Raw genomic sequence first — 23,573 nt, 5'->3', positions numbered from 1 at the left:
AACTGTCCTAGAGTATCAACTATTAATAAAAATGTGTCTCTACTGATGACTAAATGAACAGAAGCTGCATCTGCAGAGTTTCACCATCACAATTTCCCGACAGTAGTGGTTTAAACACGACCACAGGGGAGTGTGGAGAGTCTCTTGCCTCAGAGTTTTTAATGTGGCCTGGAGACACCAACAGCTGAGGGTGGTTTGGGTGCAGCTTCCTGAAAGGAGAGGGAGGCCTCAGAACTGGCTACAGCTGTGGCATCAGTTGAGAGAATTGGAGCCACACTTTCTTCCAAGTGCATGTTATGATAGGCAGGTGAGTTTAGTGGTTAAAAGGCTAAACTGAGGAGCCAGATCCTCTAAGATCAAACGAAACTTTGTTTTGCCTGGGTCTGTGTTACCATGAGCAAGCTAATCATTGTTGGTTTTCTCATCTGTCAACTGGGATGAGAAAACTTACTTCTTAGGGCTGTTGAAGATTCATGTAAAACACTTAGAAAAATGCCTGGCACTCAAAAAGCCTTGATTTTTATTTATTTTTTTTGAGACAGGGTCTCACTCTGTCACCTAGGCCAGAGGCAGTGGCGCAAACATGGCTCACCCCAGCATTGACTTCCCCAGCTCAAGCAATCCTGCCTCCACCTCCCAGGGCAGCTGGAACTACAGACGCATGCCACCACGCCCAGCTAATTTTTTGTACTTTTTGTAGAGACAGGGTTTCACCATGTTGCTCAGGCTGGTCTTAAACTCCTGAGTTCAAGTGAAGGCCCCCTCAGCTTCCTAAAGTGCTGAGATTACAGGTGTGAGCCACTGTGCCCAGCCCAAAAGGCCTTGGTAATAATAATTACTAGTTTTTTTTTTTGTTGTTGTTGTTTTTTTGAGATGGAGTCTCACTCTGTCACCTGGGTTGGAGCGCAGTGGTACAATCTTGGCTCACTGCAACCCCACCTCCCGAGTTCCAGTGATTCTCCTGCCTCTGCCTCCCAAGTGGCTGGGATTACAGGTGCCTGCCACCATGCCTGGCTAATTTTTGTATTTTTAGTAGAGACGGGGTTTCACCATGTTGGCCAGGCTGGTCTTGAACTCCTGCTTGTGATCTGCCTGCCTTGGCCTTCCAAAGTGCTGGGATTACAGGCGTGAGCCACTGCACCTGGCTATTACTGTATTGTTATTACTGGGCATGCTTTTCTCCTTAAAGCAAATCCAGGGCAGCTACCATAGGATCTTAATATCTATTTAGGAGGTGATCATTCCACCTCGAAGAGGGACATCTCCTGGCATGGGGCACCCAAAGTTTGTGGCTTGTGCAGGGCACTCTTCTGCCCCTCAGAGGCAGGAAGAGGAAATGCCCTAAGCAGAGATGGGGTCATTATGATCAGTATCAGGACATCTGGTCAAGTGTGAGAACTGCTAGATGACGGAGTGAGCTGAGGAAAGAGCAAGAACACAGACACTCAGGGCCTCACAATCTCCTCTGCCCAGTGCCACTGGCATCTGCCTGGAAAGCTAAACAGCTAATGCAACGGCTGTCAGAGCAACTTGGCCTAGTGGCATCTGCAAGGAGAAGACGTCAGGCACAGAACAACAAGAGCATGTAAGTAATGCTGAGAATGTGCAGAGAAAGAAGGAACCAAGCTCAAGCAAATTCCAGATAATGACTGCCAGGCACAATGCCAATCTCAAGTGTGATCAAGAGATAATGGTCTAATTATGTCTCTCTTTTTTTTTTTTTTTTGAGGCGGAGTCTCGCTCTGTCGCCCAGGCTGGAGTGCGGTGGCTCAATCTCGGCTCACTGCAAGCTCCGCCTCCCGGGTTCACGCCATTCTCCTGCCTCAGCCTCTCCGAGTAGCTGGGACTACAGGCGCCCGCCACCACGCCCGGCTAATTTTTTTGTATTTTTAGTAGAGACGGGGTTTCACCGTGGTCTCGATCTCTTGACCTCGGGATCCGCCCGCCTCAGCCTCCCAAAGTGCTGGGATTACAAGCGTGAGCCACCGCGCCCGGCTAATTGTCTCTTTCCTCTCACAGGGAAGATAGAAGGTAGTAGGCCTCCTAGGCCTGTGGCAAAGGAATGACCACCAAATAAGGATGCACTGTGGTAGAGGAAGACGTTTCCATACCAAGTCTTCAGCCATGGACTGTGCTCCAATATCTATGGAGAGGCTGCTCAGCTGAGGTGGGTTCTGAAACTCCCGATAGAAGGTCCCCAGGTCCATCGGAAGAATGTCATCTTTAGAAAAAGCTGGTTTCTTCAAAAACAAGACAGACTCAGTTTAGCTTGCCTTGAACCACAAAGGAGATAAGCTATGAACAAGTCTTTCCTTCTAGCAATTATCAAAAGATTCTTCCGGGCTTATCTTAGGAAGAGAAATCTTTAACACTTTTCTCTTCCAGACTGTTCACTTCTAATGCTGGTGATAATATTCCTCTCTACTAGTTAAGTTTATGTCCCCTTCCTTCAAACTCCTTGCCTAGGCACGTATAGGACCTAAGTGGGTATCAGTGGAAAATCTCCATTTAGAGCTGAATTTCATTATGAATTTTAACCAAAGGCATGACACAAAATGCCTTGTTGTTTATCAGCCTCCAAAATGTCTCCCCAGACCAGGCTCCACCTGTCCATCCCTTCTGTGTATACCAGCACATCTGATCCCTATGAAGGAAATCTGGATCAAGTGCAGTAGATGCTTCTAGCTCTAGTTCCCCGGGACAGCAAAGGTCAAGGAAGGTGACGGCGACTTACAAAGTCTATCATAACAAAGTCATCATGGGTATTGCCACTGCTGCCCCCGCTGGAGCCATCTGAGTGCAGGCTGCCCTGGAGAGGAGATTCAGTCTCTGGGGAGTCTGGAGGATTCACCTGTTTCATAGCAAGGCAGGGTTAGGGCTGATGCTGTGACCCAGATACAGGTTACTGTAAACAATCTGAAAATTCTGGGAAGAACTTAATGCTGGCTACAAACCCATAAGCCGAGGGGCCACGGTTTATAGTCTGTGGGGGATTACTGACTCTGGCCCAGGAAGAACAGTGACTACCGCACCATCTACCAGGAACTCGTAGTCAACGGTGGGCTCACCATTGGATCGGTATCCTCCAGCTCCAAATTCTTGGGAGCAAACATGGCAAAGGGTATATCCAAACTCGTCAGGGTCACCTGAAGAGACACAGGAGAAAAGCATTCATGCCTGCCCCTCCTGTAGTGGTCATGCTTCCTTCCAGGCTGCCAGAAGCCTAGAGGTCCAGCAAGTTCGCACGGCTATGCTGACCATGCTGCCCCTCAGGCTCCTGCTTGTTAGAGGCTCTCCAAGCTCGCTCACCTCCCTGTCCCCCATCACATACACCCACAGCATAAACAAGGGTTGGGGTCTTGAGGACCCTGGGAATTCAGCTTTGGAAGCCTGATCCACAGTAATGCAGTAATAATGTGCTTCACTGGCCCCGCTGAGGAGGAACCTCCTAGTTCCATTCAAATAAGGCCGAGGCAATGATACAGTGTAGTGTTTTTGTACTAAATGGTATCTAGGTCTAGTCTCCTTTTCTTGTAGGAGGCTTTCAAAGGTTACAGAACAATAGCTCTTAGCTTATTCTGGAGGGCGGCACAGGTTGTTAATCCTCTCCACAGAAAAATTTACACACATACAGTTTTGCCGGTTCAGTAGTTTCACACATATATTAATACACACACATACAGTTTTGCCAGTTCAGTCGTTTCACACATATCAATCCTCAGGTTAAGAAAACTGCCTGTGGGGCCTCACTCCAAGAACTCACACATTCTCACAGGTGGCAGTGGCAGAAAAATCACCTGGTTAATGGGTTTGTTGACAAAAGCCCCCACTTTTCGGACAAAGATGGTCTCCAAGACATCGTGAGGGGAGGCCCGTCCCTCGCTGCTGTTTGATACGGTTTCAGTATCTTCACTGGAGAAGAAAGGTTAAGTTAGTACTCATTCTCAAACCACAGCAGGGCGACTTAGTTCTCTATAAATATACCATCTGGTGGGGCTGTGGCCTAGGGCAGGAGTTGGCCCCCACTGGCCCATCAATGGGAGATGGCATTACGTGGTCCCGCTGATGCCACTATTGCCCTGCCTTTTGAGTTGATTGCAGAGGGCTGCACTTCCTGGAACTACTAAAATTTCTATCTTAGTTCCAAATTTGATCTCTTCACCCTTGACAAATTGCCTGGGCTAAGGTTCTCTGGGCTCCCTGCCATGTTTCCTCCCCTCTCCTCGCCCCCAATCATCCCTCCCTCAACTAAAGGTCTTTGAATGACACATTTAATTTGGCTGTTCCCACTCCCTCCTTCCCCAGCCTTTCAGACTGAAGCTGAGTCCTGCACAGGGGGCCCTAAGCAGCAGCAGTGGGGGCCCATGGCTGTAGCTGCCAAACCAGCAGTCACAGCCCTGCAAGCAGCAAGGGTTAGGAGAAGCCCTCTGGCCAAAAACAGGGGTTCAAGGTGGGCAGGAGGATTGTGCAGTCAAGTGGCCCCTGGACTCCAGCCAGCAGGGAGGACCTGTACTGTGCAAAGGCTTTTGAGCTCTTATGACCTCCATTTAAGAATTCCCACACAGGGGCCTCTGTCTTTAGCTACTCCTGGACATGTCCCAAGAGTCAAGGCTCAGAAAACAAGAGTGTAAAATGCCTTTAATCATCTAACAGAGGGAGAAAAGGGAGAGGATGGAAGTTTGAGAAGCCAGGAATGACACAAATTACTTTTCCTGATGGATGGCACACACACACACAAAAAAACCTTCCTAAATGACTTCCTTCCCACTTTACCGTGGGAATGGAAAAAAAAAAAAATCAGGAATTTCTATCAGGAGAAAGTTCATTTAGAATGTGACGGGGCAAAGTAATCTCATTATCTCTGGGGCCTTCAAAATCAAGGGAGGGTAGGGCAGGTCAAAACAGCCCATGGCTCCCCAGGGAGAGTGAAAGCATCGTGGAAAGAAGGGGTGGGGCTCTGAAGTCAGAGAATCTGCTCGCCCTCGTGCCCTGTGAGCTAACTGAGCTCAGGCCAATCACTGAAGCCTTCTGAAGGTTTCTCATCTTTAAATAAGCAGGTAACAGTGGTGACTTCTGCAGGGTGGAAATATGAGAACGTTCACTTCCTATCTAATGTCTTTAGGATTTGAGTTTTATAGAATGTATCACTTCGGTAATCAGAAAAGACAAAGATTTACATTTTTTTAAATGAGGAAAACAGTTGTTCCAAGGGCTCTCCATGAGGCTCTGACACAGCAGAAAAAGATCAATCCCAACTACAACACAGACATACTGTGGCCCAGACTTCAGGGCTATGGTCAACACCCTGTTCTGGTCCTTGGGAAACACTAAGGACTGACTCCAAGGATATAAATCTTGGGGTAAGAGAAAAACATCTGACAACCCCTTTACTGGATAAGGGTGACAAGAACCCAGCTCCTGCTGTTTCCTGTTGGTACTGAAGTTCCAGGCCAGCTTCCTGACATCCCAGCAGATATATCAGATTCTTACCAGGGAACTTCAAGGAGTCCACACTTTCTTTTTCTCTTTCTTTTTTAAAAAAATATTTTTGAGGCTGTGCGTGGTGGCTCACGCCTGTAATCCCCACACTTTGGGAAGTCAAGGAGGGAGGATCACTGGAAGCCAGCAGTTCGAGACCAGCCTAGGTAATATGACGAGACCCCATCTGTACTAAAAATACAAAAATTAGCCAGGTGTGGTGGCACGTGCCCGTAATCCCAACTACTCAGGAAGCTGAGGCAGGAAAATCGCTTGAACTCAGGAGGTGGAGGTTGCAATGAGCCATGATTGCAACACTGCACTTCAGCCTAGGCAACAGAGTAAGACTCTGTCTCAAAAAAAAAAAAAAGGAAAAATACATTTTTTTGAGAGACAGAGTCTCACTATATTGGCCAGGCTAATCTCAAAATCCTGGCCTCAAGCAATCTTCCCACCTCGGCCTCCCATAGTGCTGGGATTATAGGTGTGAGCCACCACTCCCAGCTAGGAGTTCATGCTTTGGGCTCAAATGCCACGTCCCAGCCAATGCTGAAAGTTACTCTTTACTGATACTAAATAAGCACGTATGTCAGGGAGCCCAGGCCCCTGGCCAGCCTTACCAGAGACAGAGCCAAAATTTGAACTCACCTACTGGAGGGTGTGGCAGCACAGTGGGTTCCGTCAGAAGGGGTGCAGGTTGCCAGTCTCTCCTGGTCAGCCTGGGTACCATGGACAGGCTGGTTGGGAGCAAGAGGTACCCCACCTTCCTTCCCGGGAACCATCAGCTTTGGGGAAAAATGGAAAGAGACAGTAAATCATGGCATGCCAGGCAGGAGGGGAACCTCACATTCTAGCATGATGGTATCTGCTTTTGACTTCTCCGTCATCAACGCTGCCACCAAGTGGGCAGCAATCCCTGGATCTTTATCCTCTCTGAAACTCAGTTAATGGAAGAAATGCATGGTAATGACTACAGAGGAAAAAGGTAAGGGAGAAAAATACTGGTAAAGTCTTCTTTCCTTTCTGAAGTCTAAGAGGCTCCTTCCTCTCAGAGTCACTTTTGGTCTCTGAAGTTACGAAAGAGCTTTGCTTCAGAATATAGCACTTAGAACATATCCCTCTGCCTTGAGAGAGCCCTCAATTGCCTCCGGGCAGGGGAGGCAGCACTGGAAACCCATGGTCCTCCCCATCTTTAAAGATACCTGGTGAGGGTGTGTAGCATTTAAGCCAGCAGCAAACACTACTGGATAAGCCAGGTCAGCTGATCCAACGCCCAGGGCAGCAGGCTGATAGGAAAGGCGAGAGCTTGAGAGCTAAGCAAGAGAAAAACAAAGAGAAGAGGAAAGGCAAGGAAAAAATAGGCAATCCCAGAGCGTGACAAACAACAGGGCTCAGTAGAGAGATAAGGAATGGCTCCCGCCCACATGCCCACAGTGCAGGGGGCCTGACGTGATAAGGGTTAGGGACAGACGAGGCTGTTATTAGAGAAGAAAACACAGACTTGTTTGTACTGGGATTGGGATTCCAAGCTGTGCAGCTTCCCAAAGGCCTCAAATAAGTTCCTTCCTCCCCGTTTTCCCAGGGGCTGAGCTAACTGTTTCAGTGCTAAGCCCAGCAGATGTGTGGAGCACAAGCCTGGGCAGAACTGGTAGCCAAAGTCATCAGGTTCTCCAAAGTCATTCTATTCTCTCCTTTGTCCTGAGGCCCCTTTGACACAGAAAGTCCTCTTCTCTAATCACACACCCTCCATCACCCCTGGGTATGGGAATGTTGCTATTTATATTGAAAAATGACAGAATACCAGTTGTGAGTTGTTTATTTAAAAATCTGATGTAAATAACTCCATGTATTTTTCACATCAATGGTAGGAGGAGGGGCAGATGAAAATTCCCTATTTTGGGCTGCTGGGCTGTGGCTGTGTCCTATTAAAATCTATTACCAAGCCTCAAAATAATCCCACAGAACACTTGGGACATTTAAATAACCATACCTTGTAATTTATTTACAATTTTTAAATAAAAGGATGCCATCTGATTATATCCCCTTCTTCCCATTATGGACTCACTTGATGGGAAAAGGCCAGTCCTGCCATGGGGACCCTCAGGGTGTCCGTCACCACAGGAGTAGGGGTCTGAAAATGTGCCTTTGTGACAGTAAACACACACTGTGCACAGACACACACAGAGACAGGAGAAACAAAAAAAAAAAAAAAAAAAGAAAAGGGACTTGAGAAAGAAGTGAAGAAACTGCAAGGGGCAGTAGCAAAAGAGGCCGGAACAGACACTGGAGTCAGGAGTGAAGCAGGGCAAGGGCATGGGGCTGTCTTTCTAAAGGGACAACTTGGAAGGTTCCTAGAGTGATGTTTATTTCAGGGCACTCCATGTACGCCTGTCTCCCTGATGAGCAGCTAGAAAACAAAGCTGAGGTGAGCTGGCTACAACTTGGCAAAACAGAGAAACTTGAGTCAACCATTAGTCTGTCTCTACTCAAAAAAGACACGAAGTCAGACAGCAGCGTCCAACAGAAGGGTCTGACTGCAGACGCAAGGTGTGCTGAAGATGAATAAGGATGTGGGGCTTGTAATGTTCAACTGAAAGCCTTTTTCAGGAAACCCAGAATCTGCAGGACAGTTTCAAACAGCTGAAGGGGTGGCTGGAACTTCAAGAAGCTCAGATGCACACTTCCTACTTCATTCCAGGGAAGACAAGTGGGTGTGCAGGGGTGTGTGTATGCGTTCTTACAGTCCCTGATGGCGTAGGTGAACCTGATGAAGTAAAACGCTGGGGGCACGTTGAAAACTCTTATGATTTCAAAGCTACTTAAGGGCATAATGACTATGGTCATGATGATTATTTTGGGTCTTACTGTTCCATTTTTTTTTTTTTTGAGACGGAGTCTTGCTCTGTAGCCCAGGCTGGAGTGCAGCGGTGTAATCTTGGCTCACTGCAACGTCCACCTCCCGGGTTCACACCATTCTCCTGCCTCAGCCTCCTGAGTGGCTGAGACTACAGGTGCCTGCCACCACGCCTCGCTACTTTTTTTGTATTTTTAGTAGAGACAGAGTTTCACCGTGTTAGCCAGGATGGTCTTGATCTCCTGACCTCGTGATCCGCCCCCCTCGGCCTCCCAAAGTGCTGGGATTACAGGTGTGAGCCACCGCGCCCGGCCTGTTCCAGTTTTAAACCTGACCGATTAGCTAATTAATGCTTAGAACTAGAGGCAGGACCTTAGGCCACACAGTAGGTTCATTTCTAGACTCAACTCTGTGCCCAAATGGCACAATGATCCTTATACTGTTGCCAAAACCAACAACATCACATTAACATGTATTTACTGGACTCCAGCAAAAGCTCCAATGGAAGTTGCTGAATTGAGTAATTATGCAAGTCACTAAGAAAAGTACATTATTAACAGGAATAATATTAACAGGAATGAGGAGAAATGATAGCAAATGACTGTCTCTCTACTGCCAAGAGAAATTAGGTTCCAAATTGAGTATTTTTGTACCAAATTGTACCAGCCTTGATCAGAGGTCCCCAGGGAGTAATGACAGGGCTCACTTATGGAGTGCAGACTGTTGATAAGAATTTGGTGTGATCTAGTTTTAAACTGCGATAAGACACAATAAGGGACAGTTACCATTAAAAAGATAACCTCTAGTCACACAGGCATACAAACTTTGATGCAAACACCAGGTGCAGAAACTACTAAACTTCCATTTACTTTTAGATTCAACTTTCCATTGTATCAGGGAAACAGACAACCTGTTTTGGTTAAGGCCCAGTCTCACCAACCCTCGTATCTCGCAAGTTACAACTTTATTATTTATGAATCTATTACTTGTAAAACAGAACTGCTTACTGAAATTTAAATTTGACATATCTTTTAGAACAGCTGGGATGAGCTTACAAAAATAAAAAGAAAAATATTCGACATATCTGCAACTTAATTACCTAAAAACAACAACAACAAAAAACCCTGCTTCCATTAATGTGCCCTAGGAAGAAAGTAGGTCTTTGTCTGTTTTGTTTGTCAATGCTACTCTGTGTCAGTAAGCATACAAGACGCTCCCCTGACCAGATCACTGCTGACATTCATGCCTACATATGTTCATGAGAGCAGGGGAATGACAATTCTCAAACCCCCAAACTAAACTGTTTGGCAACTTTAGAACAAGAATCTCTTTCACCCAAAACAAACTAGGACAATAGAAACAATAGTGATCCATGGATTTTACAACATCAATCACAGACATTAACTCCTGCTTTTGAAACAGATTTTATTTTTTTTCAGACAGGATCTCGCTCTGTCACCCAGGCTGGAGTGCAGTGGTGCGATCTCAGCTCACTACAACTTCAACCTCCCAGGCTCAGGTGATCCTCCCAGATCAGCCTTCCAAGTAGCTGCAACTACAGGTTTGTACCACCACACCTGCTAATTTTTTTATTTTTGGTAGAGACAGGGTTTCACCATGTTGCCCAGGCTGGTCTTGAACTCTTGGGCTCAGGTGATCCTCCCTCCTTGGCCTCCCGAAGGGCTGGGACTACAGGCATGAGCCACTGAGCCCTGCAGAACTATGCCTTTTTTTTTTTTTTTGAGACGGAGTCTCACTCTGTTGCCCGGGCTAGAGTGCAGTGGAGAAATCTTGGCTCACTGCAACCTCTGCCTCCGGGGTTCAAGCAATTCTCCTGCCTCGGCCTCCCGAGTAGCTGGGATTACAGGCACCCATCGCTAGGCCCAGCTAATTTTTTGTATTTTTTAGTAAAGAGGGGGGTTTCACCATGTTGGCCAGGCTGGTCTCAAACTCCTGACCTCAGGATTTGCCTGCCTTGGCCTCCCAAAGTGCTGGGATTACAGGCGTGAGCCACTGCGCCCAGCAGAACTATGACTTTAATCCAATATCTCCTCCAACAACCAAGGATGGAAAAAATTTTTTAATTTTTGGAATTACAAAAACAGTACTTGGGAGACTGAGGTGGGAGGATGGTTTGAGCCTGGGAGGCGGAGGCTGCAGTGAGCCAAGATTGCGCTACTGCACTCCAGCCTTGGCGACAGAGCCAGACCCTGTTTCAAAACAAAACAAAACAAAACAAAACAAAACAAAACAAAACACACAGAAGGGCTGGGTGTGGGGGCTCAAGCCTGTAATCCCAACACTTTGGGAGGCCAAGGCAGACAGATCACTTGAGTCCAGAAGTTCAAGACCAGCCTGGGCAACATGGCAAAACTCCATCTCTACAGAAAATTCAAAAAATTAGCTGAGCATGGTGGCATATGCCTGTAGTCCCAGATACTCCGGAGGTTTAGGTAGGAGGATCACCTGACCCTGGGAGGTCTAGGCTGCGGTGACCCAAGACTGCAGCACTGCACTCCAGCCTGAGTAACAGAGTGAGACCCTGTTTCAAATAAAAAAAAAAAAAAAAAAAAAAGGCCGGGCACAGTGGCTCACACCATAATCCCAGCACTTTGGGAGGCCAAGGTGGGCGGATCATGAGGTCAGGAGATCGAGACCATCCTGGCTAACATGGTGAAACCCCATCTCTACTAAAAATACAAAAAATTAGCCAGGCGTGGTGGCGGGCGCCTGTAGTCCCAGCTACTCGGGAGGCTGAGGCAGGAGAATGGCGTGAACCCGGGAGGCGGAGGTTGCAGTGAGCTGAAATCGTGCCACTGCATTCCAGCCCGGGCGACAGAGCGAGACTCTGTCTCAATTTAAAAAAAAAAAAAGGGAAAAAGAAAAATGGAAAAAAAAAAAACCAACAACAACAGTAAATAAAAACACATGGACAGCTAATGAATTTGTCTGGTCCTCCAAATAAGAAGTTGAAACAGGAGAATCTGGGCTTATTTAAAGGCAAGTAAAACTGAGGTAGGTCTAGAAGAAACCAGCTAATGTGAAAGTCAAAGAGGAGAGCAATACTTAATGCAGGCAGAAGAGGAATCTGGAGGCAAGGAAGCTGAGGATGTGTGACTTGCGGTGGAAGGCAAGAAATGTGCCCGGCAATTCAGCCAGCTGCAAAAATGACTGTTTAGCCAAAGCAGCCTTGGCGCCACACACATTACACAACAAGACCACAGGGGTGCTTTCTCTGGGGAAGCTGACAACAGTGTTTGGAGACTGTGTTTTATGAAACTGGGTTTGCCACTGAAGACTGAAGTGGAAAAGTTAATGGTTAAAAATGTCTAGATAAGGAATACACACAAGCAGAAATCTGTGTCAACTATAAAGAAAAGCTGTACTACTGGTTTCTCCCTGTCATTTTATGCTAAATAATTTTTGGCTCTTTGGGGCTTCTTCCATTATTAGAAATGAAATTTACCACTCAATAGAGAAGTAGCTATGAAGTTAACAAGTGTAAGTTAGACAAAATCTCTGGTATCAGAATGCATTTGGAATTCTGTAACTGATGTTCTAGGGAATTTTAAGATGTCACCAGGAAGGTAAGGGCTAAATGTAATCCTGAAGGTTATGAATAATTACAGACTAGAAATACTATCTTCTGGACAAGAAGGCTCTCTCTTACCCCTCAAAGTAACCCCTTCGAAACAATCACCACCACTACCAAAAGGGATTGTAGCTAAATTTGGACACCATTTCATAAAGCCCATATATATACCAAATAACTACCACCACCCCAGAACCTGCTTCCCCCTACCTGGGATGGTGGGGAGGTGGAAAAAGAGGTGGTACACACTTCTTGAGAGTCTTCTACAGATGGGTATATTACCCCAGTGTCCTCACCAGCAGTTCTAAAGTGAAAAGAAAGAAATAATGAATTTTATGGTAGTGGCAGTCAATTTCAGAAAGGCTATAAAAGGTGATTAGATAGAGATGGGACCTGTGCTGAGAACTATTTCACACAGTTCATACTGGCAAGAAAGGCATGTGGAGTCCTCAATAATTTCAAACATTCCAGAGAGTGGCATTCAGAGGTTTGACAATGTTTTGTTCTTGTTTTTTCATTTTTGAGACAAGGTCTTACTCTGTCACCCAGGCTAGAGTGCTGTGGCATGTCTCACTGCAGCCTTGCCAGGCTCAAGCAATCCTCCTGCTTCAGCCTCGAGTAGCTGGGACTACAGGAACGTACCACCATGCTCAGCTAACTTAATTTTTTGTAGAGACTGGGGTCTCCCTCTGTTGCCCAGGCTGGTCTTGAATTCCTAAGCTCAAGCAATCCTCCTGCCTCAGCCTCCCAAAGTGCTAGGATTACAGGTGTGAGCCACTGCGTCCAGCCTGTTTTGTTTTTTAAACCCAAACATCTTACCTGACCTATTGAGAGAGGACTTTCTTTTCTTTTTTTCTAAATTGGTAGACTCATTCACACCTGTAATTCCAGCATTTTGGGAGGCCGAGGCAGGCGGATCATCTGAGGTCAGGAGCTCGAGACCAGCCTGATCAACATGGAGAAACCCCGTCTCTACTAAAAGTACAAAAATTAGCCGGGCGTGGTGTGCATGCCTGTAACCCCAGTTACTCAGGAGGCTCAGGCAGGAGAATTGTTTGAACCTGGGAGGTGAAGGTTGCGGTGAGCCAAGATCACGCCACTGCACTCCAGCCTGGACAACAAGAGTGAAAATCCGTGCCGCCCCCCCAAAAAAAAAAAAAATGGTAGAAACCGTGTTTCACCACGTTGCCTGGGCTGATCTCCAACTCCTGGGCTTGAGCAATCCACAGATCTCAGCTTCCCAAAGTGCCGGGATTATAGATGTTAGCCACCATGCCTGGTCTGAGAGAGCATTTTCTTAAGCCAGGCCAGTAATGGAGCTCACATCTGGGTTTTCAAAGAATTATCAGTAGTAGAGACTCCGTGAAACAAGTATCTAAACCCTAAAGACAAGCCTATTCAATTTCACAAGTCAATCACATAAAGGTACTATCCTTCCTGATATACATCTATTCTAACCCCTGTTTTCTGAGTTCTAGACCTGGAGACATTTTATTCTGATAAGAAACTAATGTGCCAGATGATAACCTGAAAACCAATTAATTTGTCAAGAATATTCCACAAATTATTGCCACTCTTCTAAGGCTCTAAGTAACTTGTAACTGAGAAAAGTCTTTTTTTTTGTTTGTTTGAGACGGAGTCACTCTGTAGCCCAGGCTGGAGTGCAGTGGCGCAATCTCGGCTCACTGCAACCTCTGCCTCCCAGGTTCAAGCAATTCTCCTGCCTCAGCCTCCTGAATAGCTGGGATTATAGGCACGTGCTGGCATGTCCAGCTAATTTTTTTATTTTCAGTAGAGATGGGGTTTCACCAAAAAAAGTCTTATCACTAACATCAAGATCCAAAATATCCCAAGAATTTTCTGAGACATCTGTATATTCTAAGTCTTGGTGTACCTAAGAGGGAGCAGAAAGAAGGAAAACTGGCCCATTTGATTTCTCTCCATGTGGGGTCTCCATCAGTGGCCCCCTGCCCACTGGAGAGTGAGTGCTGAGAAAAGTGTTCTATGCACTTGTGCAGGACGGATGCTTCTGCCCAGTTGCAGTTTGGGAGAGCACCTTTTCACATTCCTCACCTGTAACTGCAGGGGTGCATGGGAGAGGAGCTGGGATAGGGACGGTCCACAAAGTGATCAATAATAATCCCCATGATAGGCGGGGTCCTCTCAAATTGCCTGTAATACAATAAGCAGATTCCAGTATTTGTTAGAATGCCTTTCCAGCCCCCACAAAGTCCTCAGAGGGCCCCTCACCTTACATCTGTTGGCAGGCACTACCAGAGCTTTAACTATCACAATCCCTAAATATAAACCACCAATCCTACGTTCTGGACAAATTGGCTCTGGGACACTCAAATTCTCCAATCTGGCAACTGTGCTCTCTCTTTATTCTTCTGAAGGTACTGCTTTCAGCAAAGCTGAATTGCAGGTTTAGTCTTGAAGTTTAGGAGAAAAAAAGCTTTAACATCTTTGGAAGGGTTCTTTTGGATTCCAGGGCTCTTCCTCACCTGGTAGACATGAATGCCAAGTTAATTCTGTAAGCACAAGAAAGAGTGATAGTGCCCACAGGGGTGCCCACTGTCCCAACACGAACTGTCTGGAAGCCTAGGAGAAGAGACACATTATTAGCTTTTTTGCAGAGAATACTGACACTGCCCCCAGACCGTCTTTCCCTGAATTATTTGGCCTATTGTGTAATCTCTGGCATTATCCACTTAGCACGTTAAGTGCAGCAGCCTTAATTTTGTGTGTGTGTGTGTGTGTGTGTGTGTGTGTGTATGTGCGTGTATGTGTGTGTATATATAGGTTTCTTCCCTCTCAATGTATTCTATATTGAGCCAATATTGGCAGGGGAAATAGCACTCTATTTATAGATAAAGCTACCTTCAAAGAGATAAAATAACTGTTAGTCTTAAGGCCTGAGAAAGTTCTACTAACCAGCCCTGCAAAGGATACATCACATGCTAAAAAAGACAGTGAAGGAGCACTAGAATGTCACACAAACACTTCAGTTTAAGAAGTAACTGCCTTCCACCCAAGCTGCCACTCCACGGCTAAGTAAACAGCCAAGGCCTTGCAAGTAACACTTTCAACAAAGCTTTCCTGATTTCCTTGGTTTCATTTCCAATTTCTCAAAATTCTTGGTGTTCATCAGAAACATTTAACATCCTCATTGTAGAAAATTAGGAAAATATACAGTTTTATAAAGAGTAAGAAAGAAGACTGAGTTCCTGGAACTTTGTGAAAAATTATTTGGTTAACCTGGCAGATCAGGGGTAACCTGGACCACCTACCTGCATTCTCATCTTTTCTTTACTTGTATTATGCATATTAAGATGACAATCTACATATTATAACAAGTAGAAACGAAGCTCATCTCTGAAGTTAGGGGAGCTCTGAACACTACGAATGTTTTTCAACCTTGATACATACCTTCTCCTAAGCCACTCAGCTGAACTTCTCCAAAATATATCCTGTATGGAAGAAAAAAAATAAGAAATGTTACCTGATTCTTTACGCCTAAGGGCCTCTATAGCCAAAACACCTAGAAACAAAATAAAACAAAGCCTTCCTTAATCATCTGCTCAAATACCTCTCCTGATGGAGCATTAGTAATTCCTACTACTTCAATTAAGCTACAGGCATGGAGATGTACACAGAGTGGGTTGGTTAAAAAATAAGGAAAATAAGGCCAGGCACAGTGGCTCATGCCTGTGATCCCAGCACTTTGGGAGGATCACTTGAGGCCAGGAGTTCAAGACCAGTCTGGGCAACATAGCAAGACCCTGCATCGACAAAAAATAATTTTGCCGGGTGTGATGGTGCATGCCTGTAGCACCAGATAACTGGGAGGCTGAGATGGGAGGATCACTTAAGCCCAGGAAGTCGACGCTGCACTGAGCCAAGATTGCACCACTGCATTCCAGCCTGGGCAAAAGGATGAGACATTGTCTCAAAAAAAGAAATGAGGAAAATAATTAAGTGGAAACTGCTATTTAAGTTTCTTCTCTCTGCTACTAAAACATATTTTAAAATTATACCTACTGAGAAATAAAGAATATATAAATAAAAGTGGCCAACAGGTCTAAGATTGCTACTAGAAGGCACTGTTTTTTTTTTTTGTTTTTTTTGAGACGGAGTCTTGCTCTGTCACCCAGGCTGGAGTGCAGTGGCATCATCTCGGCTCACTGTAACCTCCAGCCTCCTGGGTTCAAGCGATTCTCCTGCCTCAGCCTCCCAAGTAGTTGGGATTACAGACGCATGCCACCACGCCCAGCTACTGATTTTTTTGTTTGTTTTGCTTTTTGAGACTGAGTCTCACTCTGTCGCCCTGGCTGGAGTGCAGTGGCACGATCTCGGCTCACTGCAAGCTCCGCCTCCCAGGTTCATGCCATTCTCCTGCCTCAGCCTCCTGAGCAGCTGGACTACAGGTGCCCGGCACCACGCCCGGCTAATTTTTTGTATTTTTAGTAGAGACGGGGTTTCACTGTGTTAGCCAGGATGGTTTTGATCTCCTGATCTTGTGATCCGCCCGTCTCAGCCTCCCAAAGTGCTGGGATCACAGGCATGAGCCACCATACCTGACCAGAATGTACTAGAGTTTGATAAGTGGTCTTTAGTTGTGGGAAGCTCTCTTTTACATCTATCTATCTATCTATCTATCTATCTATCTATCTATCTATCTATATAAAATTTTTTAAATAGTAGTGATGAGGTCTTGCCATGTGACCCAGGCTGGTCTTAAACTCTGGAGCTCAAGCAATCCTCCCACCTCAGCCTCCCAAAGTGCTGGGATTACAGGTGTGAGTCAACTGTGCCTGGCCATGAAGAAATCTCTAAGTAGGTGGCTTAATAAAGCAGAAAATCTTTTCCACCATGGAATAATTAACTAGGTAAGACTATTCTGAAAAAAAAAATAAATAAATAAAAACATAAACATAGTGGAACCTTCCTATGATTCTCCCTGGACAGGCCAGTCTATATTAGCAAAAAGTTTGAATTCAAAATACCTAAAATCTATTTTCATATTTTTCAAGTAATATTGTTAAAATTCAACACATACATGGGTTTATTCAATAAATACTAAGCTCCAACAATGTATGAAGAAGCTTCATGGTTAGATGTTCGGAATGAAATAACGATAAATCTGAATCCTAGGTCTTACAGACTAGTCTTGTATGAAAGAAAAGAAATGTAGCCGGACACAGTGGCTCACGCCTGTAATCCCAGCACTCTGGGAGGCCGAGGTGGGCGGATCACTTGAGGTCAGGAGTTCAAGACCAGCCTGGCCAGCATGGTGAAACCCCATCTCTAATAAAAATACAAAAATGAGCCAGGTGTGGTGGTGCATGCCTATAATCCCAGCTACTTGGAAGGCTGAGGCATGAGAATCACTTGAACCAAGGAGGCGGAGGTTGCAGTGAGCCAAAATCGTGCCACTGCACTCCAGCCTGGGTGACAGAGCAAGACTCCATCTCAAAAAAAAAAAAAAAAAAAAAAGAATGAAGTGTATATAAATATCTGAAATACAAAGCACAAAAGTACTACAGATACGACAGACAAAAGATACTAAAAAGCAGGGATCACAAACCTTTCTGTAAAGGACCAAATGGTAAATATTTTAAGATTGTGGGCCATATAGGCTATAACAAATACTCAGCTTTCTGTTGTATTGCAAAAGTAGCCACAGACAATATGTAAACAAAGGGGATGGCTGTGTCCTAAAAAAACTTTTATAAAAACAAGCAGATGGTCGGCTGACCATAGTTTAGTGACTCCTGCCATAAAGTAATATAGGAACAATGTTAATAAAGTGTTGGTAAAAGAGATCTTGCTAAGTAAATACCTTTTTTTTTTTTTTTTTTTTTTTTTTTGAGACGGAGTCTTGCTCTGTTGCCCAGGCTGGAGTGCAGTGGCGCAATCTCGGCTCACTGCAAGCTCTGCCTCCCGGGTTCACGCCATTCTCCTGCCTCAGCCTCTCCGAGTAGCTGGGGCTACAGGCGCCCGCCACCATGCCCGGCTAATTTTTTGTATTTTTAGTAGAGACAGGGTTTCACCCGTGGTCTCGATCTCCTGACCTCGTGATCCGCCAGCCTCGGCCTCCCAAAGTGCTGGGATTACAAGCGTGAGCCACCACGCCCGGCGTAAATACCCTTTAAGGCCTTTAACAAAAAGCTGAGACTCAGGCAGTTCACTATTCATGTAAATACTGATACAGTGCTTAAAATTTGCTAAACTTTTTATTGGTTATGTGTATTTTTTTGAGACAGAGTCTCGCTCTGTCACCCAGGCTGGAGTGCAGTGGTGTGATCATGGCTCACTGAAGCCTTGACCTTCTGGACCCAAGCAATCCTCCCTCGGCCTCCTGAGTAGCTGAGACTACAGATGCGAACCACCACACCTGGCTAATTTTTTAAATTTTTAGTAGAGACAAGATATCACTATGTTGCCCAGGCTGGTCTCGAACTCCTGACCTCAGGTGATCCTCCTGCCTTGGCCTCCCAAAGTGCTGGGACTATAGGCGTGAGCCACTACACCTGGTCAAGACTATTCTTTAATGGTATCAGGCTGTTAACCTTCTAACGACAGTATAAAAAGCAGGTGGAAAAGCCAAGTCTACCTCTGAGATCATCCACCTCTCTAGATCTAAGCTACAGTTATTTGTATCCAAAAACACTCCTAAATGATCAACATCCTGTGAGCAGTACTAGCTTGTTTGGGTTTTCCTGAGATACGGTATTGCCCTGTCACCCAGGCTGGAGTGCAGTGGTGTGATCTTGGTTCCCTGCAACCTCCGCCTCCTGGGTTCAACTGATTCTCGTGCCTCAGCCTCCCGAGTAGCTGGGATTACAGGAGCGTGCCACCCTGCCCAGCTAATTTTTTGTATTTTTAGTAGAGACAGTGTTTCGCTATGTTGGTCAGGCTTGTCTCGAACTCCTATACTCAAGTGACCAACCGCCTCAGCCTCTCAAAGTGCTGGGATTACAGGCGTGCGTCTGGCCCCTGTGAGCAATAATGATTACTCCAGAGATACATGATAAAGGAACACTTTAAACACTGGTATGGAAAGAACTAGCAGTCCTAGGTAACTAAGCCAATGATTTTAGTAGCATATCTTTCTAATATATCTCAATAAAAGTTGAGCAATTTTCAAATAAAACAATTTGAAACCAGAAGACTAGAGAGCAGACAGCAAAAATTTATTAAAGACCTAGAAAAATAGACATGGTTAGGCTTGCTAGGATATTGCTAAGAAAGTTAAAGGAAATGACAACTATTCTCAGGTACCAGATTATTTCAACAGAACTAGATAAGCCTCTCCTCCTTTGGTCCCTCTATCTTGCTATACTATTCGTCTAAAAATCAGCTCTATACGTGTAAGGCAAAGGCTTAAACCAATGGCTTATCACTAAATACAAAAGGCATCTTTGGTAGATTTGGGACCCCAGCATTCCAAGCTCTTCTCTCACACTTTGCCACATACCCTCTACTCCACCATTCTGGTTCATCTGACAATCTGAGCAGAGCTCTTACTCTGCCCTCCACTTCTGTGCCTTGCTAGCTGCTGAACTCTCCATCTGGAATAATTATTCTCCCTCACTTCTACCAGCCCAAATTCTCTTTCCCTAATAGGCCAGCTTGAATGCTACTTCCTCCATAAGACCTAAACTATTTACCAACCAGAACAAATTTTATCTTTCTATATTCTCTAGTACCTTTTTTTCCTGATTCTGGTTTGCAGTTTTCAAATCCTGCTTTTTAAAAATAATTATACATGTATCAAATTGTTTCCCTCACTACATTAAACCACCTCTAATGCTGGGCCTCTGTACAGTTCTTCAGTTCTCCTGGCACAATGCTTGCACTAAAAAGGCACTCAATAAATGTGCTGAGGTGAAATGCTCCAAGGAAAATACTCTGTTGACCAGTTCTTTATATCCACAGACAACTAATTAAAAACATAAACTGAGTTAACAGTTTGTTAGACAAAGTTTTAATTTAACCCTGGAATACAGAAAACTGTGGAATCTTCCCAGTATAGACTGTTTTTTAAAGTCTTGACTTCCAGGCCGGGCACCGTGGCTCACACCTGTAGTCCCAGCACTTTGGGAGGCTGAGGCAGGCGGATCACAAGGTCAGGAGTTCGAGACCAGCCTGGCCAATACGGTGAAACCCTGTCTGTACTAAAAATACAAAAATTAGCTGGGCGTGGTGGCGGGTGCCTGTGGTCCCATCTACTCGGGAGGCTAAGGCAGGAGAATCACTTGAACCCGGGAGGCAGAGGCTGCAATGGGCCAAGATCGCGCCACTGCACTCTAGCCTGGGCGATGGAGCGAGACTCCATCTCTAAATAAATAAATAAATAAAACTCTTGACTTCCTTCCCTAGCTCTAAGATGTTTATCACTAGGACCTCAACATCCATTCCACAGGAATCATGATTGTGCATACAGAAAATGATAATAAACCTGGTGGCTTTGGAAGGGTGAGGTTCATAAGGCAGGCTGGATAGTGATCACATGAAAGCGACAGCATCAATAATCCAACAAACCAACCAACTGTCCGATACATCATCACAGAACATCTAAATGCCAGACAATGTGCAAAGTGAGGAGGTTGATGAGTGAATCAAGATGACCATCTATGCTGTTTACCTGTATAATATGACATATTCATGCCCTTGTTTTCTGGACAGCCTATAGGCTGGTGTCACCCTAGTTATAGCAAGAAGAGACTTCAGCAGCAATGACAGTCTGTTGTACACCGTGTAGGAAACTTTGATTTCTTTATCACACCTGCCAGGCACAAAGATACGGTCAGCATACTTCTATTTAGCACTGGAGCTATACAAGACCAAATCTATTATTAAGACATGTTCTGAACTAACCAGAGAACTCTAACTACACCTTTATCAACAGATTATTGAGGTAAGCCAATGTTTTACTTTCTCATGTACTAGACACAGGCAAATGAGCACCAAAAGGCACCCAATATATTTTTTTCTAGCTTCAAGGTGGTTATTAATTTTTTTTTTTTTTTAGAAATAAAGCAGCACATCTGAAAACATATAAATAAATAAATACTGCAATTATATACACTGAAGGTGCAAGCACATACTATCCTATGAGCTGTCTATCTCGATAATCTAACAGAAGTCTGCAGAAAAGTCAGCTTGGCTCTAAAATTTTCAGCCATAACCTGGCAACTGCATTTATTCAATAAAGAAAATTAATGTCCATCACATATACTTATCACTAAGATTTTTCTCTTGATGTGTTGATATTTCCTCAATTTTCCTATATACTCTTGTTGAAAACTGAAGCTTCAGGCAGGAGGTAAGCTAATCTGCCTTGAAAGAAGAAAATGAGGAAAGGAAATAACATGCATTTCCAATCCATGACCCATAGTCTGTAAAAAGGAGCAGGGAAGGGAAATCTTTTTGGATGGCTGCCACACAGAAAACAGACAAAACAGAGTAGTCATATTACAAGAGCTCGCAAGGGATTGAATCAGAGAACTAGCTGTACTCTGGGAAAACAACAAAGCCTTTTCAGCTTTCTCTGCTGCTCCTTTCCCTGTAGTATCTGAGTCTCTCTGGACTGATGTTCCCTCTGAAGGTCATCTCTGTGTCTAGGCTGGAAGCCAAGGATGAAGCAAATTGTAGCAAAGACCTATTGGCTTTGTTAAGTGGTCAGAATGCCCTCCCTGACTCTGAAAACAAAGCCCTGCTTTTCACATGATGTCATCTACTTAATCCTCAGCAACCACAACCAAGGACCCTAAGACGCAGCACTTACTTTTCATTCATTTCAAGACACCATATTTCCAGCTCCATGGAATCTCCCTGTAGAAAGGACAAATTTAAAATATTTGTTTGTTTAAAAAATTTTTAATTTCAAAGCATTACAGTCACTATGAAAATATTAGAAGGTATAGATAAGCAAAAAGAAAAAAATGGTTATCAACTTATAATCGAACAAGCCTCTTCTCTAAATAAAAGGGCAATCAGTCTATATGCTATTTTGATGACTTGCTTTTTCTTAATAAATATGTCATGGAATTTTCCTTATAATTAAAAATTCTAAATCATTTAAAATGGTTCCACAGTATTCCACCATATGACTATCATTTTATCCAACCAGTCCTCCAATTCTTGAACATAAAGGTTGTTTCTTTTCTTTCTTTTTTTTTTTTTTTTTTAAAGACAGAGTCTCACTCTGTCACCCAGGCTGGAGTGCAGTGGCGCAATCTGGGCTCACTGCAAGCTCCGCCTCCCGGGTTCACGCCATTCTCCTACCTCAGCCTCCCAAATAGCTGGGACTACAGGCGCCTGCCATCACAGCCAGCTAATTTTTTGTATTTTTAGTAGAGACGGGGTTTCACCGTGTTAGCCAGGATGGTCTGGATCTCCTGACCTCGTGATCTGCCTGCCTCGGCCTCCCAAAGTGCTGGGATTACAGGCGTGAGCCACCACGCCCAGCCAAGGTTGTTTCTTTATTCTTTTTTTTTTGGTATCTTCATCTCAGTGTGAACATAAAGGTTGTTTCTAATTTTCATTACTGCAAATATTGTGATAAACAACCTTGAGGCTAAAACTTCTCCCACAAACTCAATTAATTTCTTTGGGAAAATTTTCAGAATTACAATTGCTGGGCCAGGCATGGTGGCTCACGCCTGTAATCCCAGCACTTTGGGATTTGTACTAAAAATACAAAAATTAGCTGGGCGTGGTAGCGGGTGCCTGTAGTCCCAGCTACTTGGGAGGCTGAGGCAGGAGAATCACTTGAACCAGGCTGAGGCAAGAGAATCGCTTGAACCCAGGAGGGGAAGGTTGCAGTGAGCCAAGATCGTGCCACTGCCCTCCAGCCTGGGCAACAGAGCAGGAAAAAAAAAGTGCTAGTGGGGGTGGGGTTAAGTAATTTGGCTAAAGTCACTCAGCTGGGATTGAACTTGGCTCTGTGTAGCTCCAAATTCTATTTACCTTTCATTATACCATACAGCCTTATAATCTATTAGTGAAAATACATTGAAACAGTATCTGCATCAATCCTAATGTGAAATAAGGCAAGCAAAAACATTTTTAAAAACGCACAATACAGGCTGGGCAAAGTGGCTCACTCCTATAATCCCGGCACTTTTGGAGTGCGAGGCAGGAGGATCAGTTGAGGCCAGGAGTTTGAAGCTGCAGTAAGCTATAAGCAGAACTGCACTCCAGCCTGGGCAGTACAGGGAGACCCTGTCTCTACAAAATTTTTTTTTTTTTTTAAACAGCCATGTGTGGTGGTGCATGGCTGAGGTGGGAGGATCCCTTGAACCTAGGAATTTGAGGCTGCAGTGAGCCATGACTGCGCCACTGCACTCCAGTCTGGGTGACAGAGTGAGACCCAGTCTCAAAACAATAGCAGGCTGGGCATGGTGGCTCATGCCTGTAATCTTAGCACTTTGGGAGGCCCACGCAAGTAGATCACCTGAAGTCAGGAGTTCGAGACCAGCCTGGCCAACATGGTGAAACCCCGTCTCTACAAAAAATACAAAAAATAGCCAGGCATGGTGGCATGCACCTGTAATCCCAGCTACTCTGGAGGCTGAGGCATGAGAATCGCTTGAACCTGGGAGGCGGAGGTTGCAGTGAGCTGAGATCGTGCCACTGCAC

At 44.9% G+C, this 23,573-nt stretch overlaps 1 protein-coding gene across 50 annotated transcripts in view; it reads right to left on the bottom strand.

The window, feature by feature from the left end:
- The window catches only part of ATG13 (autophagy related 13), a 59,798-nt gene that overhangs the window by 3,153 nt on the left and 33,072 nt on the right, over nucleotides 1-23,573 (bottom strand). For 15 of the 50 annotated variants that reach the window (XM_030829153.1, XM_030829155.1, XM_030829156.1 and 12 more), the window contains 12 exons: nucleotides 21,718-21,764; nucleotides 20,575-20,715; nucleotides 15,354-15,394; nucleotides 14,429-14,525; nucleotides 13,998-14,096; nucleotides 12,135-12,228; nucleotides 6,681-6,791; nucleotides 6,127-6,263; nucleotides 3,798-3,912; nucleotides 3,069-3,146; nucleotides 2,735-2,851; nucleotides 2,112-2,240 (listed from right to left, as the gene is read on the bottom strand). In XM_030829153.1, coding sequence (XP_030685013.1) covers nucleotides 2,112-2,240; nucleotides 2,735-2,851; nucleotides 3,069-3,146; nucleotides 3,798-3,912; nucleotides 6,127-6,263; nucleotides 6,681-6,791; nucleotides 12,135-12,228; nucleotides 13,998-14,096; nucleotides 14,429-14,525; nucleotides 15,354-15,394; nucleotides 20,575-20,715; nucleotides 21,718-21,764 — 1,206 coding nt within the window. Of the gene's footprint in view, nucleotides 1-2,111; nucleotides 2,241-2,734; nucleotides 2,852-2,954; nucleotides 3,147-3,797; nucleotides 3,913-6,126; nucleotides 6,264-6,680; nucleotides 6,792-7,543; nucleotides 7,643-12,134; nucleotides 12,229-13,997; nucleotides 14,097-14,428; nucleotides 14,526-15,214; nucleotides 15,395-20,574; nucleotides 20,716-21,717; nucleotides 21,765-23,573 lie in introns of all 50 variants that reach the window. The other 35 variants (XM_030829140.1, XM_030829137.1, XM_030829138.1 and 32 more) reach the window with 10 other exon arrangements.

The sequence above is a fragment of the Nomascus leucogenys genome, chromosome 15 (assembly GCF_006542625.1).
Source record: "Nomascus leucogenys isolate Asia chromosome 15, Asia_NLE_v1, whole genome shotgun sequence".
Classification (NCBI taxonomy): domain Eukaryota; kingdom Metazoa; phylum Chordata; class Mammalia; order Primates; family Hylobatidae; genus Nomascus; species Nomascus leucogenys.
This window is presented reverse-complemented; position numbering and strand designations above follow the sequence as displayed.